General features: G+C 38.6%; 2 protein-coding genes across 3 annotated transcripts; one reads left to right on the forward strand and one right to left on the reverse strand.

Moving 5' to 3' along the window:
- Window positions 1-2: 2 nt before the first annotated feature.
- mastl (microtubule associated serine/threonine kinase-like) lies at window positions 3-7,433 on the reverse strand. The gene is made up of 12 exons (XM_067578694.1): window positions 7,113-7,433; window positions 6,892-7,029; window positions 6,636-6,775; window positions 6,113-6,201; window positions 5,913-6,019; window positions 5,658-5,817; window positions 5,307-5,455; window positions 3,436-4,494; window positions 2,852-2,993; window positions 1,572-1,685; window positions 1,370-1,471; window positions 3-1,027 (listed from the first exon to the last, which is right to left on the reverse strand). Exons 1-12 carry the CDS (start codon window positions 7,278-7,280, stop codon window positions 870-872), a joined length of 2,526 nt encoding a protein of 841 aa, XP_067434795.1. The 5' UTR covers window positions 7,281-7,433; the 3' UTR covers window positions 3-869.
- Window positions 7,434-7,788: 355 nt separating this feature from the next.
- LOC137173713 (ATP-dependent zinc metalloprotease YME1L1-like) lies at window positions 7,789-17,024 on the forward strand. 2 transcript variants are annotated; one of them, XM_067578695.1, is made up of 18 exons: window positions 7,789-8,060; window positions 8,691-8,810; window positions 9,750-9,918; window positions 10,087-10,188; window positions 10,280-10,389; window positions 10,777-10,927; window positions 11,113-11,220; window positions 11,682-11,855; window positions 12,000-12,152; window positions 12,293-12,425; window positions 12,540-12,602; window positions 13,249-13,361; window positions 13,870-14,025; window positions 14,162-14,313; window positions 14,430-14,556; window positions 14,882-14,955; window positions 15,838-15,924; window positions 16,019-17,024. In XM_067578695.1, the coding sequence occupies exons 1-18, from the start codon at window positions 8,025-8,027 to the stop codon at window positions 16,157-16,159; spliced, it is 2,169 nt and encodes a 722-aa protein (XP_067434796.1). In that variant the 5' UTR covers window positions 7,789-8,024; the 3' UTR covers window positions 16,160-17,024. The 2 variants fall into 2 exon arrangements, with proteins under 2 accessions (XP_067434796.1, XP_067434797.1); XM_067578696.1 differs by having other exon boundaries at window positions 7,790-8,060; window positions 11,113-11,196.
- Window positions 17,025-17,191: the final 167 nt, after the last annotated feature.

Raw genomic sequence — 17,191 nt, forward strand, 5'->3', positions numbered from 1 at the left:
CATCATGTTACAAACATTTTATTTGTATTTTTTCTTAGAGTGAACGAGATAAAATTTCACAAGAAGTGAGGAGCTCTAGTGAACTTATCTAAAAACCAAGTAGTGTAGAAAACAATCAGGATATCACATCAAAATGACAAACAGATGACATAAAAGCAGGAAAACAATTACAAAAGTACCTACTCCTGTCTTAAAAAGACAACTAAATGTTATTAACAAGATTTACATATAAAATACATTATTCGTGAATATATTATCATGTTTTCTTTAACAGTATCGTCCCCCTCGGAGAGAAATTCAGGGGGCCCGCCCACCCAGTCTACTAACAGCAGGGGAACATCGCAATGATGGAGCGTATTGGCACGGACAGTTAACATCAGGCAGGAAGTGCCACATTTAAACGAACTTTCATACATAATTAATCAATATAACCATAACAACACGTCAAAGTCTATTGTAAGAAAAACCAGTAGCAAAGTAGTATTTTGCTAATAAAAGAACCAAATATAAGACCTTTAACTGCTGCCTATGTTAATACTTACTAAGGCATAAAATACATTTAGAGACTTTCTACATTTTATTCTCTACAAACTCAGCATTCAGCTATTTTAAGGCTTTTATGACCGGTGATTGCACATATGTAAAATGATTTCTTCAATAATAGGACCCTAAATGAATAAAAACTTTACTACAGTGCAGAAACGGGTCTGATTTTTACAGTTTTTAACGACGAAAGCCAGTGATTCATGAACAACTTTCTCACTTCAACAGACCAAAATGTCCTGAGTGTTCCTTTAATAAACTTCTTCAAAGTGTGACAGACCTTCTGTATAATATATACACACACCTCTCATATTTGCACTAAAGCTCTACAGACTGAAGCCGGACACGGCAATGTGCTGAGCGTTGTTTCTTGCGTCAAAGTACGAGGTGTCGGTTTCATCCTCTGGCTGAGGTACGAAAGGCATCGGCTGGTTCTGCAGGTTGTCCCAGTCCAAGCCTTCAAACAGGGGGTGGCTCTTCAGTTCTGGTGGATGTTCAGACAAATTAGCAAAATGCTCTTCACATTTAATTTGGACAATTCCAACAATTAGATTCAATACCCATTGTGAATAAATGTAAGGACAATGCTGGATATACCTCCTTGATCACGGCTTTTTTGACCATCTAAGTAGGTGTGTAAACTGATAATAATTCAAATATAGACCTGCAGTGTTTATAAAGATTACTGATGTCACTTTATTAATGCCTTTTTGGTCCTCAGACCTTCATCAGATAAAAATCATGAATTTAACGATGGTCTGATGACCTAATGAGTGTTTTGAATTAAAAAACAAACAAAAAAAAATAATAGAAAAGCAGTCCTCACCCTTTAGACCAGCCCGTTTTGTCATGTCCATCGTCAGCAGGATTTCAATGGCATTCCTCGAATTGTCAGACAGTTCCTCGTCTCCCTCAGGCCAGGGGATATCTAAAATATGTGACGGTGAGGTGACATTAAAAGTATGAATTGATTTCTCCGACTAAAATTGAATATTTTATGGTTGATGTTTGCATCAAACCAAACTCACCTCTGTTGAGAATATTCTGGAAGACCAGTTGAGGCGTCTCGTCATTGAAAGGCGGCACACCTGTGAGGAACTCGAAAAGACACACACCTAGCGCCCACCAATCCACCATGCAGTCTGGATGGGGGGCAAAGAAAAGTCAATCAGGCTGCTGGCCTCGAACGCTGCTTCCTGTTAGAGGGTGCACTACTTGTATTGCGGTGACTGAGCAAGAAGCAGCGACTAAAGTTGGATTAAGTTACAGGATGAAGGGTTTCACATTCCTCACATTTCATTCACAACAGCTAAAGACAAAGATTAGGACTGTACTTTACTGCACTTTGATGGGATATTAATACAAGAAACCCTTATATTCAGCCAATAAACAGTTAACCACTGTGGCCATTTTCATTATCAATCAAACTGTCTTTTTGCAAATCCAATTAAAATGTTACATTGAGCGCACATGAACCTTGATATATGTGTCTAGAATTGTAGTTTTAAAAAAAGTAATATTGCTTCCTAATTACTGCAATCATGTAAAACCAAAATTATCCTACATATCAAGTTAAAAAAGCAATTGACAGCAGATGAATTGGTTAAATATACTCATTCATGTCACTGACCGACTGCTCATGAATTCAAATAGCAGCAGTCATGCTACAAAAATGGTAGGAAATATTGGCCTCAGCCGTTAACATTTGAATAAGTAATTGCATGTTCAATCAACAGGTTATTATTAGATGACATTTTGCATATCAGGTGCTAAATGTCACAAATAAAGTCAGTTTCACAACACGTTGGCTATGTGCCAAGATTACCCCCAACCTGCAGGTTTTAAGAGCAGAAAAATCCCATTTTGCCCACTTACAAGCATTTCAGCCTCAACAACTCTGATTCCCAAACAATGGTGTTAGCTCAATGTTAGAAGACCTAAATGGCCTTTTTTTTTTTTTTAATAAATCTTTGTAATCACACCACTTAAACCGCCATCCCCTTGACTCTGATCAGGCCCACAGTTTGTTCACCAATTCAAAAGGGTAGGAACAGAAACAGTGGGGATAGGGGGAATGGAGGGAAAATCAGCTCATTTCCTCTAGCGTATTAGCAGGCTGGGTGAACATGCGAGCTCGCTTGCAAAAATCAGCGATATCGTTATAAACTTACCACAAGGACCACTTCCTGAAACTCAAAGAGAATGTCTGTCACAAGGGCTACAATGTCAAGTGTCCCATGTTGATACCAAAAAAAAAACAAACAAAAAAACAGTGTTTGGCTGTCTCTCTTGAATGTTCCTCTCTTACCATGTGGTTTTCCCAAAAGAAGCTCTGGAGCCAAATAGTCCGGGGTTCCTAGAATGGGTGCACCCTCAACAGGCAACGCGCCTCTTCGGACACTCTTCGGTGTCCTGAAAGGGGTATGAGAGGTCGACATGGGCTGAGGAGTCTGGTGGAGGAGGAAACAAAGGAAATGTGAGATAAAATGGTTAAATGACACTGTTAGGTGGTTGACACTTTGTCTGCCTAAAACATCAGAAGTTGACTTATTTAAATGTCTGAGTTTGTCCAACCAACAGTCCAAAATTCAAAAGAACTTTCCTAAAAATGTTTTTTTTGTTTTAAAAGACTTAAAACTTAAAAAACAATCAATTAATCATCAAACTTTTTGCTCTTTAATTTTCTTTGCACTGATGAAGATGATGAATTCACGAAAACGTTTTCAAAAACTACATGACATGCAGTTCGACTACTTTATTTTTATTTACATATTTTTCACACAGACATGAACTACTTTGAGAAATTCTACAACAGCTAATGCAAAACCATTTTCCCTCAAAACTGTGATTCTGTTTAAGAAAAGCAATAAAACTCAAACTGTAACTTTGTACCTGATAGAGAGAGCTGTTGGAGTTGGATCTTTTCTGCACTGGTGTTGCGATACCTGACCCAGAGAGATAAGAGCCTACTGCGGACACATCCATAGCCTCCATAGACCCAATGCTACATCGCGACACCCCCGACATGTTGGATCGGTTGATGGAGCTACAGTAGCTGCGGAAAACGACAACGTTTCTTGGCTTGAGGAACGAGGGGGATTGTGCCACGCCGAAGGCCAGATCAGAGTGCTGGTTGAGAAAGGAAGACTTAGATTCACCTCTCAAGCCAAAATGACCAAGTTTGGGTGTTTCAGCAGCGACGACAGAGGGAGTTCGTGGAAGTGATTCGGTCATGAATGAGTCTTTGTTCTCCTCTTGCTCCTCAAATGAATCTAAATGTCTGTTTCTGGAACACTTGCTTGGCTTGAGAGACGCGTGGCTGTCGATAGTGAGGGACGTTTCGTGCGCAGACTCATCGGAGTCGAGGCTCAAGCTCCTGCAAATGTCGCTGTTCCCAGCAAGCGGTGACGTGAAGCTTGAATGTGACAAATCTTTGGCTCCTTCTTCAAACGTGTCCTCTGTCGGCTCTTCCAGTTCACAGAAGAGACTCTTGGCCACAGCGATGGGACTGGAGCGCTTTGGGCCCCGGTCTTGATCTAACCCGATTCCCTCAGTGGAGGCCATGAAGTCACCCATTTGGATGTTGGAAAACGCTCCAGTCAGGCCCGTGTGAAACCTTGTAGTCTTCTCTGGTATCTCATAGCATCTTTTATAGTCTGCAGTGCTCTTCTTTGCTGGGAAGTGCGATGGCTCTGGACTTCTTTCTACATCTGAAAATGTTCTTTTCACAGATGAGGGAACTGCAGTTTGATCATCTCTATCATCCGGAGGTGTGGACTCTGGTTTGTTGGTTTGAGGCTTCTTCTCTGCAAGATGGTCTGGAGTTGACTTTTTGCTGCTGGCCTTAGAGGACCCAAAGGTGCCGGGTGTTGTTGGCATACGGTCCTGTTCAGGCACTTTGGACTCAGAGTGTGCTCTCCCCTTCTGTTCATTAGTATGTTCATTTTCTTTCTGAAGAAGAAAGAAAATAAGGAAATTATTGTCACCACTAGTGTTTCACAAAGCGGTAGTAGCAGCTAATTTCAACTCAACGAATATGGCAAGAAACAACTTTGAAACTGCGATTTAAATGTTATTCTTTGAAGTGTAACTTTTTGTTAATGATCTCTGCACTCTGCAAACTAATTGACATTGTGGGTGTATATGATGTGCTGTTGTGTGTAGCTTTGTATTTTGTATGGTGTGTTCTGTGGGGTTTTTTTTTTTGCTTTGTACTGTTTGTTGTTATGCTGTTGTATGTTTTGATTGTGGGGGACTACGGATGCAAATTAGCTTCGAGCTAATTCCAGTGCAGTGCATCTTTAATGTTTAAAACTGCACACTGTCCCAATCAATAAATCAAATCAATCAGTCAATCAATCAATCAATCGCTATTTTAATTTTTTCTGTGTTTAAGATAATTGAAAACTAATGAAGGAAAGCTATGTTGTAGGGTTTTTAAAAGCAAATTATTAAAATGCCAAACATATCTTTTTCACGTTTTCACTAACATTACAAAACTGTGAACTGTATTATGAATGACAATACAAATACTAGATCAGGACTTTATATTCAGAAATACTTTATATTGAATTACTTAAATCAAGATTTAGGGTAAATTAAAGAGTACGGTCTTGACCTGCTCTATGTGAAAAGTGCCTTGAGATGACTTCTGTTGTGATATGGCGCTTTATAAATAAAAATTGATTGATTGATTGATTGATAAACAGTTGATCAGAACATCTGATCCAAATATATACATTTATAGGTTTACAATCACTGACCTCATCACACTCCCACAGTGGACTGACGCCACCTTCAGTGTCGGTGGTGCTTCCTGCACTCATCGTCTCAAACCTCTTTCTGGTCTTGAGCAGTGTGGGAGTCAGATTTTTAGCCAAGTTATGCGGACTAAACACACTGTTGTTTGGTCCTATGGAGATAATGCAGATAAATCAAAACAGTGAATATATTTGACTCATATTTTAAATGTAAAAATGTCACCAGGAGCTTTATTACATGCCAGCTTTTCACAAATTATTAAAAAGTTCTTCCATAATCAGTCATTCTGCAGGGTTAATGGATAAATAATTTTTTTTAAAAAAGCAAAGAGCTCTTGGATATCTATGACATACCCATTTTCCAAGGGCGGCGAGCCAGAGAGTGCAGCTCATCTTTTTTCGTCAACAGGGGAGAACCAAGTGAGCTATTCTTCTGTTTAATTTTGCCACAGGACATGGGACTGGACACAGCAGATGCGCTGCAGTGACGTTTACCTTCTCCTGCAGGTGTATTCTATGTTTGATACAATGGGGAAAAGTCATTATACAAAACAAACTATGAATGCAAATTGAACATCTCTTCATAATAAATGAGACAAATTCACTCACGAATCCAAGAGAGGTGATTAAGGAGAGGACTTGACCCGGGGTGCGGAAGTAATCTTTTTTAGGTTTGGCCAAGGACGGGGTAGTAAGGATATCCATAAGACTCAGTTCTGATAGAAACCACAAAGATGAAAATAAAGATATTATTGACATTAATGGTGGTTATGATCACTTTGTTGATTTGTCAAGCTGATGGGACTTACCTCTATCAAGCTTGACTTTGGAAAGGCCAAAGTCTGTTAATTTAATGTGACCCTCGTTGGATATCAGCATGTTGTCCGGTTTCAAGTCCCTAAAAAAAAGTAGAAGTCAGATAAATTATACAAGTTCTCTTTAAAGGAGTTGTATTGTTCATTGTACTGGAAAAACTTGTTTCTGATCACATCTAAATGGAAAAACTGGTTTAATTACTATGCTCCTTGCAAATTGCAAGCTTACAGTTAGGCTAAACTTTGAAATTTAATCTCTCATTCCTTTTCAAGAATTAAAAACGCTCTACTCAGAAATTTTGAAAGCCACTTGTATGTTTTTTCTTTAATTTGGAACTAATGTCACTCATAAATATATCTCGTTTGAATTTCTGTTTTGCATGTCTTTACTATTATGCTGCATGTTTTGTTTTTTCTTGTACACATCTCTTGAAAAAGAGATCCTCACCCAAATATCAGTCCCTCAGCATGACTCACATTTAACAAATCACCTCAAATGAATTTAGTATCAAAGTACCTGTGGATTATACCATGACGGTGTAGGTAGTCTAAAGCCAGTGCAACCTCTGAGATAAATTTGACAGCCATGTCCTGGTCAAAATACCCATAAATGTGGAGAAGAGATTTCACATCTCCGCCGTTGAGGTATTCCATCACCTGTAAGAAACATGAAAATGAAGATTCAGCCACAGCTGTACAAATAATAACATCACAAAGTGGCTTATTGTAAATGTGCTTTGTGCAAGTGTTTTTGCTTTTGCTATTCGTGTTACCAGAAAGATCTTAGAGGCTGTCTGAAGGGAGTAAAACAGGTGAACCACGAAGGGGCTTTTGCTCAAAGCCAGTGCATCCCTCTCTGCCTTCATTTGTCCCGTCATGTTTTTATCAACCATCTCTGCTTTCTTCATTACCTGGAGAACGAAAAAAACAGTGTTTAAAACTAAGCTAGAGTCTCAGTCAGGTTTTAATATTGTGAGACACCAAACTGACTCACCTTGATGGCATATAACCGGGCATTACACTTCTTCCGCGCAAGGTAGACTTTACCAAATGCTCCGCGGCTGATGGGCTTCAAAATGATGAAATCCTCGATTGAAGGCGGTTTAGGAACATCTACAGATTTATCATTTGAGCTGCATTTGAGCTTTTCTTCTTCGTCCATGTTGTCACTGTTTTCAAAAGAGAAATTACGTTGTGTTAGATCAGTAACAGCCAGCTAGCTATAATTACACTCCTACATGACAGAACAACAATCTTCGGTTTGTTTTGAAAATTTGAATCCACTGCTATTTCGCGGGGTCCTCTAACCTCCGTTTTAGTTGTTCACGTAACTGCCTGTATGCGAAGCACGAACAGCGCTTGAAATGTGCTGCAATGAAGCGTTAATTATTGATATTTTATGTAAAATTGTCAAATATACTACCAGTACTGGAAAGTGTAAAGCGAATGTAGAGACCTTATCGTCTTAAATGTTTTATTTTTAATCCGGCAGTAAGGGGCAGGCATGGTAGATAAGTGTATAAATTATGTAATAACAGTCAAACATATTTCCCTCTTAAAGCGCATGATGATCAAATATAAATTCAATTTTATGTTTGATTTTCACACTTTAAGCCTTTTAAATCCGATTTTTAGTAAACGTTGGGTTTGAGTTCCACGAGTGACATAACGATGCAAACGGTAGCCGGTAGTGATTCGATTTGACGTCATTTTGTAGTCCACTGACATGACCTCGGATGCCGGAGAATCCATTTGGCGATGTTAGCTAAGCTGCTGAAAGTTGTGTAACAAGGAAAACAAAAGGACACGGCTCCGGGACAACAGGCTCATTCACGTTACACAGAGGGCCCGTCCTCACACATCCACCTTCCAAATCTTTATATTTTTTAATAATCACTTGGAAAACATGTTTTCACTGTCGACGTCGCTTCAGCCCCAACAGGTAAGCCGACTGGGTAGCAGCTTTTCTGACCAAGCCAGCTAATGTGCGCTTCTCTCGCGCAACTTATGTGTCTTACAACGTAGCGAAATTGTCAACGTCGCCTAGGAACGACTGTTAATGACAGTTATAACAGTAAGCCACGGTGTATGACTGTGTGTTTTAGTATTTCTTCGCCGTCAATGACAAACAGTGCTCGGCTAATGTTAGCACTAACGAGCCAATGTTAGATCGCTTCATAATCAGCCTATGCATACGTCACATTGTCGTGATAAGCTATTATAAAGAGGGGACTCCCCGGTGAGCTTTGTGTACGTGCGCTTTCGGTCATGATTTCATCATATGATATGTGTTGGTAAAAGCGAGGTTTAAAGTAAGTTGAAGGGCGCTAACTTAATCTTCAAAGACTTGAGGTTACACAACTCTCATTCATCTGACATATGTGGCCCATACCATCTGTGTGCCGGAGAGCGGTGTGAATAACTGTGACATAACAGTGCTACTCCACTGTCTGGACCATTTAGCTAAAACCTCAGACATGTGGGTGTTGTGTTATGCTATAAAAAACATGATTATACATCTCAGCACATTTTAAAACACTGTTTTTCACCATCTGTCTCCTGTCTCTGCCAGATGATAGTGCCCCTCAGCCAGCTCATCAATGCCCTCCACTCTCTGAAGAACACAGCCACAGCGTCAGTCCAGACCTTGCATAAAGACTTCACTCCAGAGCACAGTCCGTTTCTAAAAGAGGTGAGACGAACATCATGATTGACTTCAGTGGTTAGTTGATGATAAAGCACAGTGATCCTAATGAACATATTATGATAATTAGCAATGTACATTGGTTTAAACTTGGATGTCTTCACATACACATCATTAGAGCTGCAACGATTAATCAATTAGTTGCCAACTATTTAATCAATCATCAACTATTTTGATAATCGATTAATCATTTTGAGTTTGTTTTTTTAAGAAAAATATCTAAATTTTTTGATTCCAGCTACTCAAACATGAATATTTTCTGGTGTCTTTAGTCCTCTATGACAATAAACTGAATATGTTTGGGTTGTGGACTGTTGTTTGAGACAAAGCAAGACATTTGAACGTGTCACCTTGGACTGTGGGAAACAGTGATTGACCTGTTTTCATTTTTTGATTAATTGAGACATAATCAACTGATTAATTGATAATGAATATAATCATTAGTTGCAGCTCTACACATAAGTAATATATTGTAATGTGTTTTTAATACCAAATAAAACATAATTTAAAAAAATCATTGCTATAGTAAATAATAGATCTTCAGCAATACATTCTTGGCTCTATTTCTTTTCCAAGTGTGGTTAAATGTCAAGCTACACAAATCTGTCTTGGATGAACTAAAGTTAAAATATGCAATAGACACTGTTTTCCTGCAGAAATTGTAAACTAGCCAAAGGATGCAGGTATTTTTTGTCAAATCCACCAGTAACCGTCAAGTGTGATCTTCATAAATATTTATACTTATATGTCCATCCCAAAGCACCCGAGGCAGATCTGTGCAGTCTTATCTGTCCATTTCTATTTCTGAAAGAGTCTAACAAAGTTTGGAAAAGTTCCATGAAGAGCAGCCACTTGTAGGTTATTAATACCATAAGAATTATCATACAAGATATAGATATATCTCCCTGTGCTGTCCTTTCTCAATAGCCCAGTGTGAGCCTGCGGGACCTGGGCCTGTCAGATATCAGGGTGAGTCAGTTGGATGAGCTGGTCAGCAGGTTACTGCCGACACTTGGACCAGAAGAACCTCCTGCCGTTCCTTCGACATGGAAGACGAGTCACCTTTCAGCAGACAGCTTCTTTCACAACAAGCATGGTGAGCAGCTCAGGCAAAAAGAGCTGAAAGAAAAGACTGTTGTTTTTTTATAAGGACATTTCCTGTCGCTTACATTATTAAAAGCTGCTGTTGCTGCTACACGTTTGTCCACGTTATATCAAAAGTGAAACAAACTAAGTATTTTCATTTGTTCAATCTGTCTCACAGGGTTCTCACACAGAAGGTTGGGGGTTTTCGGCTCACCAATATTCCATAGACAATATCACAGTCCTCTAAAAGAAGTTTGCTCAGAGCTTCAATTCTCACCTGGTAAGAAACTGACATTCAATGTGGGTGGAGGGCCTGAAATTCAGGGTAATTTTTCATGTATTTTTGTTTTTCATGTGTTTGTTCTCTTTAGTATGGGTCCAAAGTCGGGGTTTCAAGACACTTAGATCAAAGACCAGGAGAGCAGCACCCGGTTATGATGGTCCAGTGGAGTCTGAGCCATACACACCAGCCTTCATGAAGGTCAGCATTTTACTGCTCAGTTTCAGCAGTTTTTAACATTCTCTCTAATGGAAAGTGTAATGTGTCTGCTGCACTGCTTTCAAGTAGACAAACTGGCTTTCTATCCGGCAGTTGAAATATTGGTTTGTTGTTTGATTTGGTCCTTTCTTCAACTATAGCATCAAGCTCAATTTCACTGACACTGCATAAATACATAAAAGGTGGACATATGCCCTGCCAGTAATAGTGGAATAATTTTTTTTTTTCTGACGTTCAATGTGCAATTTGACTAATTTTTGGTTTTTTGAGCCATTATTTGGAGCTTCAAAAATCAAATAGGATGGAAAAAGTAGCAGAAATGTCAGAATTTTGAAGTTTACCGACTAACTTTCTCTGTTTTCCTCACAGGGATTGCTCCTGAGGGAAAAGGGACCAGAGGCACAGTCGCTGGACCAACTGATGAAAAATAAAAACCTTCCAGAAAACCACCAGGAGGCTTTCAAGACGGGTTTCACTGAGGGATTCATGAGATCCCAGGCCTTTACTCAGAGAACACAAGGCATGTGGCTCACTTACTTTTATCATCTAGATGACAATTGTCAAAGAAAAGGACCCTCATAAAATCAAGGGAGTCCCTGGTATCCAGTGTAACACTTGCACCAGGTTTTCTTTGGGTGGCAGTGTTGAGTTGAATTCAGTTGAAGACACCAATGACTAACATTTGTCTCTGCTGTGTTTTGACAGACTCATTGAGGAGAACCAGGTTGATCCTGTTGGTCCTCCTTCTCATCGGTATTTATGGTCTGTCAAGAACCCCGTTTCTCTCGGGTAAAGGCTCCTTTTCTGATGCTGGTTTGTTTCAGTTTTCATTCTCTCCTATACTTGCAAATCAACTCATAACCCTACATGCACAACGCAAAGAGAACAAAGCTCGTTAGTGTCTCCAAGCTTATATTATAAAGTGAGTGCTCTATTGGAGCCTATTGTAAGCTTAAGTATATGATGTTATATTTTTTTTTTGACATCTGCAATAATAGCATGTTGTGCATATAGAGTTGGACTGATTATTCTTCTGCTTGGTACTCAATTGTTTATGTTATCAGCCTGTGTGCTGGAACTATACGAATATTTGCAAGTGATAATTGTGTAAAAGCAGCACATATATGGATCATCCTATATACACGTATGCTGCAGTAAACATATACAGTAGTAATCAACAGTCGTATTCTGTGTAATCATGAGACTACATTAAAAACTGGTGACGTTTTTCTGGTTTTCTGTGGTTGAACTGGTTGTTTTTTTGGATTTCACAGTGAGGTTCCGCACCACATCTGGTCTTGACTCAGCAGTCGATCCCATCCAGATGAAGAATGTGACATTTGATCACGTCAAAGGAGTAGAGGAGGCAAAAAATGAATTGCAAGACGTTGTCGAATTTCTCAAGAACCCCCAGAAGTTTACCGTTCTGGGTGGAAAGCTTCCTAAAGGTACTATCATTTTATTCTCAATTTTCTGTTTTTATGAAAATAGCCTAACACTACCCTCTGTAACAAACTGGGCAAAGGGTCTTAGGCTAGATTTTTAGTATGCTGTTACTTTATCTTTGTTTGTTTTACCTGTTATTCTCTCAGGGATCCTCCTTGTCGGTCCACCAGGCACAGGAAAGACTCTGTTAGCTCGAGCCGTGGCTGGGGAGGCTGATGTGCCTTTCTACTACGCCTCTGGATCCGAGTTTGATGAAATGTTTGTGGGTGTTGGCGCGAGCCGCATCAGGAACCTTTTCAGTAAGTTTGTTGAATGTGAGAAAACGTGCGCCATGCCAAAGAATCTCTCGAACTTCCCTCACTGTTTTATTGCAGTGAAGAGTAACCAGCTCAGGATGCATCCACACAGCAACAATCTTTGTCTTTTCTCTGGTTTGCAGAAGAGGCAAAAGCTAATGCCCCCTGTGTGATCTTCATCGATGAGTTGGACAGCGTTGGTGGAAAGAGAATTGAGTCTCCTATGCATCCTTACTCCAGACAAACCATCAACCAGCTGCTGGCTGAAATGGACGGGTCAGTTTTCTTTAATTTCCACCTAGAAATAATATAAGATTTTAATATGCACTGTATGAATGAAAAATCTTGTAGTCCACCACCTTAATTTCCTAATGTTTTGGTATTTTACAGGTTTAAACCAAACGAGGGTGTCATCGTTATTGGTGCTACAAACTTTGCTGAGGCTTTGGATAAGTATGTTTACATTTCAGATAAATACTTTTGTTTACATAGGCTTTAATTTGAACCTTCATTTGAAGAAAAAAAACTGTTGAATAACAAATCTGATGTGCTGAAGGATATCAGCAGGTGAAACTGTAATAAGGTCAATCAATAGAACAAAGTCCATATGCTGTCATACAGTATGTATACACAGTTTATATATATAGGCTATGTAACTGTTGCAGTTTTTTTTTGCCTCCCACTCTGTAACCTTTGTCCCCTGAAAAATGCCACAGGCTGTTTTTATACTCGTGGCCTTGTTCTATTTTCAGCATATTACTGCCTGTGATACTGAATACACATTTACATATGAGAAGTAACTAAAAATGTGCTGTGTAATGAAAAAAAATCCAAACTATTTTTGACAGTTCCCTCCAGTACTACCTTTCTAATTTTACATTGACAGTAAATTAAAACACAAGAGTATCTGAAAACATATTATATCACACTTCAAAATTCCTTATATTGGATGAAAATGATAAAATGGTGTCACATTTTCTCTGTTCTTCATTTTCATTTGATGTTTGGGATTTGGAGCAGTACAGTTTTATCATTAACAGAAGTGAAAAATACACATACTATGACTATTAATTACTACTACTTGTCTACTACTTTTCAGTGCTCTGGTTAGGCCAGGGAGGTTTGACATGCAGGTGACCGTCCCTCGCCCAGATGTGAAAGGACGCACTGAAATTCTCAACTGGTACCTCTCCAAAATTAAGGTGGACTCTGGTAAGTGCTCAAAAGTTTCAAAAACTAATTTCAACTGAAGTTTTCTTTGTCACGTGTGTGTACTGAATTGTAAAAACTGCATCATATACATTTAAGGTAATAGCTTGACTCTGTATTTCCACCTGTTTCCAGTCTTTGTGCTAAGCTGCTGGCTGCGTATTTACTGTACAAACATGAGAGTTGTTGAACTATTCCTTTAATTTTGGAAGAGGCTTGAGGGTGCTACAGTAAGGCCCTTTCCAGTGCACAGTGTCCATCATGAAAGTAAAAAGCAGATCTTTAATTTTGTTACTGCATAATTAATTTAAAATTGCCTCCTTATGTGATATTGGTGAGAAAATCCTGCACATTTTCCAGAAACAGCAGCTCTCTTTTATCAGTTGAAACCTTCGACAAAGAAAGCCTGAGAGAATACCTTTGTTTTCCTGTTGTGTAAAGGACACTGTTGTCTCTTGAACACTGATCACCTTTATTAAGAAGCCATTTTCTATTGTTTGTTCCTCTACAGCTGTAGAAGCTGAGATCATTGCCCGGGGCACAGTTGGCTTCTCTGGGGCTGAGCTTGAGAACCTGGTCAACCAGGCGGCCTTGAAGGCGGCAGTGGACGGGAAAGAGATGGTCACAATGAAGGACCTGGAGTTTTCTAAGGACAAGATCCTCATGGGTGAATACACACAGTGCTCAGATCTGCTCTGCAGCGTTCACACTACATCCAGTGAGACAGATTACCCAACGAGAGATAACATGAATGGGAGCTAAGTTTTAATCACAATGCTTCTATTTTATTATTTCCATTCCAGGACCTGAGAGGAAGAGTGTTGAAATCGACAAGCAGAACAAGACCATCACAGCCTATCATGAGTCCGGCCATGCTATCGTCGCTTTTTACACCAAAGATGCAATGCCTATCAATAAGGCTACTATCATGCCTAGAGGCCCTACTCTTGGCCATGTGAGTATTCGTTGTGGCTTTGCAAGATATCTCACACTACTAGCAGTACTGTTAGTGTCTCTTTTTGTAACTAGGTCCTTAAACTCATCAGTATTCTACTTGTCTCTTTCCTCCAGGTGTCCATGCTCCCTGAGAACGACCGTTGGAGTGAGACAAGAGCCCAGCTGCTTGCTCAGATGGATGTCAGTATGGGCGGTCGAGTAGCAGAGGAGCTTATCTTTGGAGATGACCACATCACCACAGGTGTGAAGTTAAGAGGACAGATGAGGATAAAATACTTGACCAAAGCAGCGTCTGTACTGAAAGATTGCAACAATAAATTTGTGCTATTTTGTGGTGTTTAAATATTTTTTTAAAGATGGGTACTTTGGGAATAATACATAATTTTCATTGTTATCAAGTGACACCTGTCATTGTCACAAAGTCTTCATACATGTTTACAATTGTAATTTTTCATTATTTCTCTACAGCAGTAAAACATTTTAGTATACTGAATGTGTGATAATATAAACAGCTTTGGTTGCTTGTAATGTCACCAGTTTTAATCTTCTTGTATTTTGCATTTTAGGAGCATCCAGTGACTTTGATGGCGCAACCAAAATAGCAAAAATGATGGTGACCAGATTCGGCATGAGTGATAAGGTAAAACTTTAATCTGTGTAGCTGAAGATGGAACATTTTGTCCTTCACACTTGCACTGAAGAAACAGTTTTGCACTTGCCAGTGCTGTTCTTGGGCTTTTACTGTATACGTTGCAGTAGGGCTCTTTCTCATGAGTTAATGAAGGGAGACACTTTCAGACTCAACCCACTAGACCTTTGTTTACAGCGCATAAAACAAAACATTTGCACAAAAGTAAATGTACATTTAAATATTAGTTCTGAATATGGACATAATATTTCTTATTCTGAGCAAGTGAGCACATTCTTGTCAATGTACAGTACTTTGTAATTTTCACTGGTTAATCTAGTTTTTAACTACGAGTCATGTAAGTCTACGATATTTCAGATTTTTGTTACAACCAAAACACTAAAAAGCTGATTTCAATATTCAATATTCCTTTATTGTCATTCTCAGTACTTTTCTCGCTTATATTGAAATGAAATTCTGTTTCTCCCAAACAGTGTACTTACAGAATAAACGATTTAAACTATCTTAACTACCAGAAATATACTGAACTAATATATTAAGAAAGTTTCAGAAACATGAAGTAAATTAATTATATAACTACAAATAAGTGCATAAAAGTATAAAAGCATTAAAATAACAGCAAAGGTAAACCAGAGGTAGGCATTTTACTGTTGTGAAAGTGATTGATGCAGTGTGGAGATATTGCACTTAAAGTTCAGTAACTGATGTATTGTTTGGTTTAAATGAAAACCTGCAATCCACTACCATTAAGACATACAGTTATTACCCCCAAGACAATGAAAAGCTCTGTCCTCTCAGTAGTTACAAGCAGTTAATGCATGAAAAGGTCTATTGTTAATTCAACCCGTGAACATAACACTGTTTTTCCCGCAGCTCGGTGTCATGACCTACGGAGACGTAACCAAACAGAGCCCTGAGACACAAGCTGCCATCGAAAATGAAGTCAGGGCTTTACTGAAGGTGAGTTTTTAAGATTTATACATATATTTATACAGATTTAAAACATCTCCTGCTTTTTCAACTTTTGATTCATCAATCTTTCTCTTCCATCTAGGACTCATATGAGCGTGCTAGAAGTCTCCTGAAGACTTACAGTAAGGAGCACAAGAAGCTCGCTGATGCCCTGCTAACATATGAAACTCTGGATGCCAAAGAGATCCAGATGGTGTTGGAGGGAAAATCACTGGACCAATAGATACCTCAGGAGACATTTTAGACTCTTATATCATGTATATATTAAGCCGTGCAATTGAGCACAGGCCTTTTGGAGGCCTTGTATTTCATTTGTTTGTATCCCTCTTATTATCAATGTGAAGATGACACTGAAATTGTTTCACCCCTTATATACATTTTTATTTTTTAATTTTCATTTGTCTTTTCATTTAATATGAAAGACTTTTTGTTTCACAGCAAGTTTTAAAGCACTTCAAAGTTTAATTGGATATCAATAAATATTTTTTCTCCACTAATTTTTGTACTGCAGTTCACAAAGATATCTGAGGTTTCATTAAGGGCTTGTTGTCCTTTATTGTCATGACTTCTGTAGTAGTTTTATACATCAGAGTCATATTGGGTTTCTTAGCAACGTTATAAGGCAAATTAATTCAACAGAGATCATGGTTAAACAAGATGACTGATGAGTTCATTTATTTGTCTTTTTCATTGTTGACATATTTCATTTAAAATGTGTACACCATAGGACCTTAAAGTACCTCAATCTAGAATGTACCATGTGGTTATAGCAAGGTACAGGTGATAATGCTGTTCAGTGTCGAAAACTTCATTAGTTATTTTATCTATATGAAATATTTCAGTTGCATCTACCATCTATCTATCTACCTATTTTGTTTTGTTCTTATTTATTTAAGTGCCCAAAGGTGTGTCCTCTTTTTCTTGAATTAGTGATAGGCCCTCATGTCCTATTCTAAGCTCACCTGTAACAGACAAATAAGGGGAAATGTGTATATAGTGTAAGTGTGTTAAAGGATTGGCTTTGTGCTTCTGTTTGTTCCTTTGTACAAAGGCCTTCTTGAAGCTCAAATAAAGGTTACTCTTACTCATGAGTGTGTTTAATATGACACAGCTGAACTTTAAACCTGTATTGATAATACAGTTTTAGCCAACATAACATTGACATATTGGCACCTTATAAAGGCGATATAGCTAATGTGTTAGCAAACACTTGCCTATACACCTGGTAGCCACAGAGCAACACTGACATTCTTTT

The sequence above is a fragment of the Thunnus thynnus genome, chromosome 21 (genome assembly GCF_963924715.1).
Source record: "Thunnus thynnus chromosome 21, fThuThy2.1, whole genome shotgun sequence".
Classification (NCBI taxonomy): domain Eukaryota; kingdom Metazoa; phylum Chordata; class Actinopteri; order Scombriformes; family Scombridae; genus Thunnus; species Thunnus thynnus.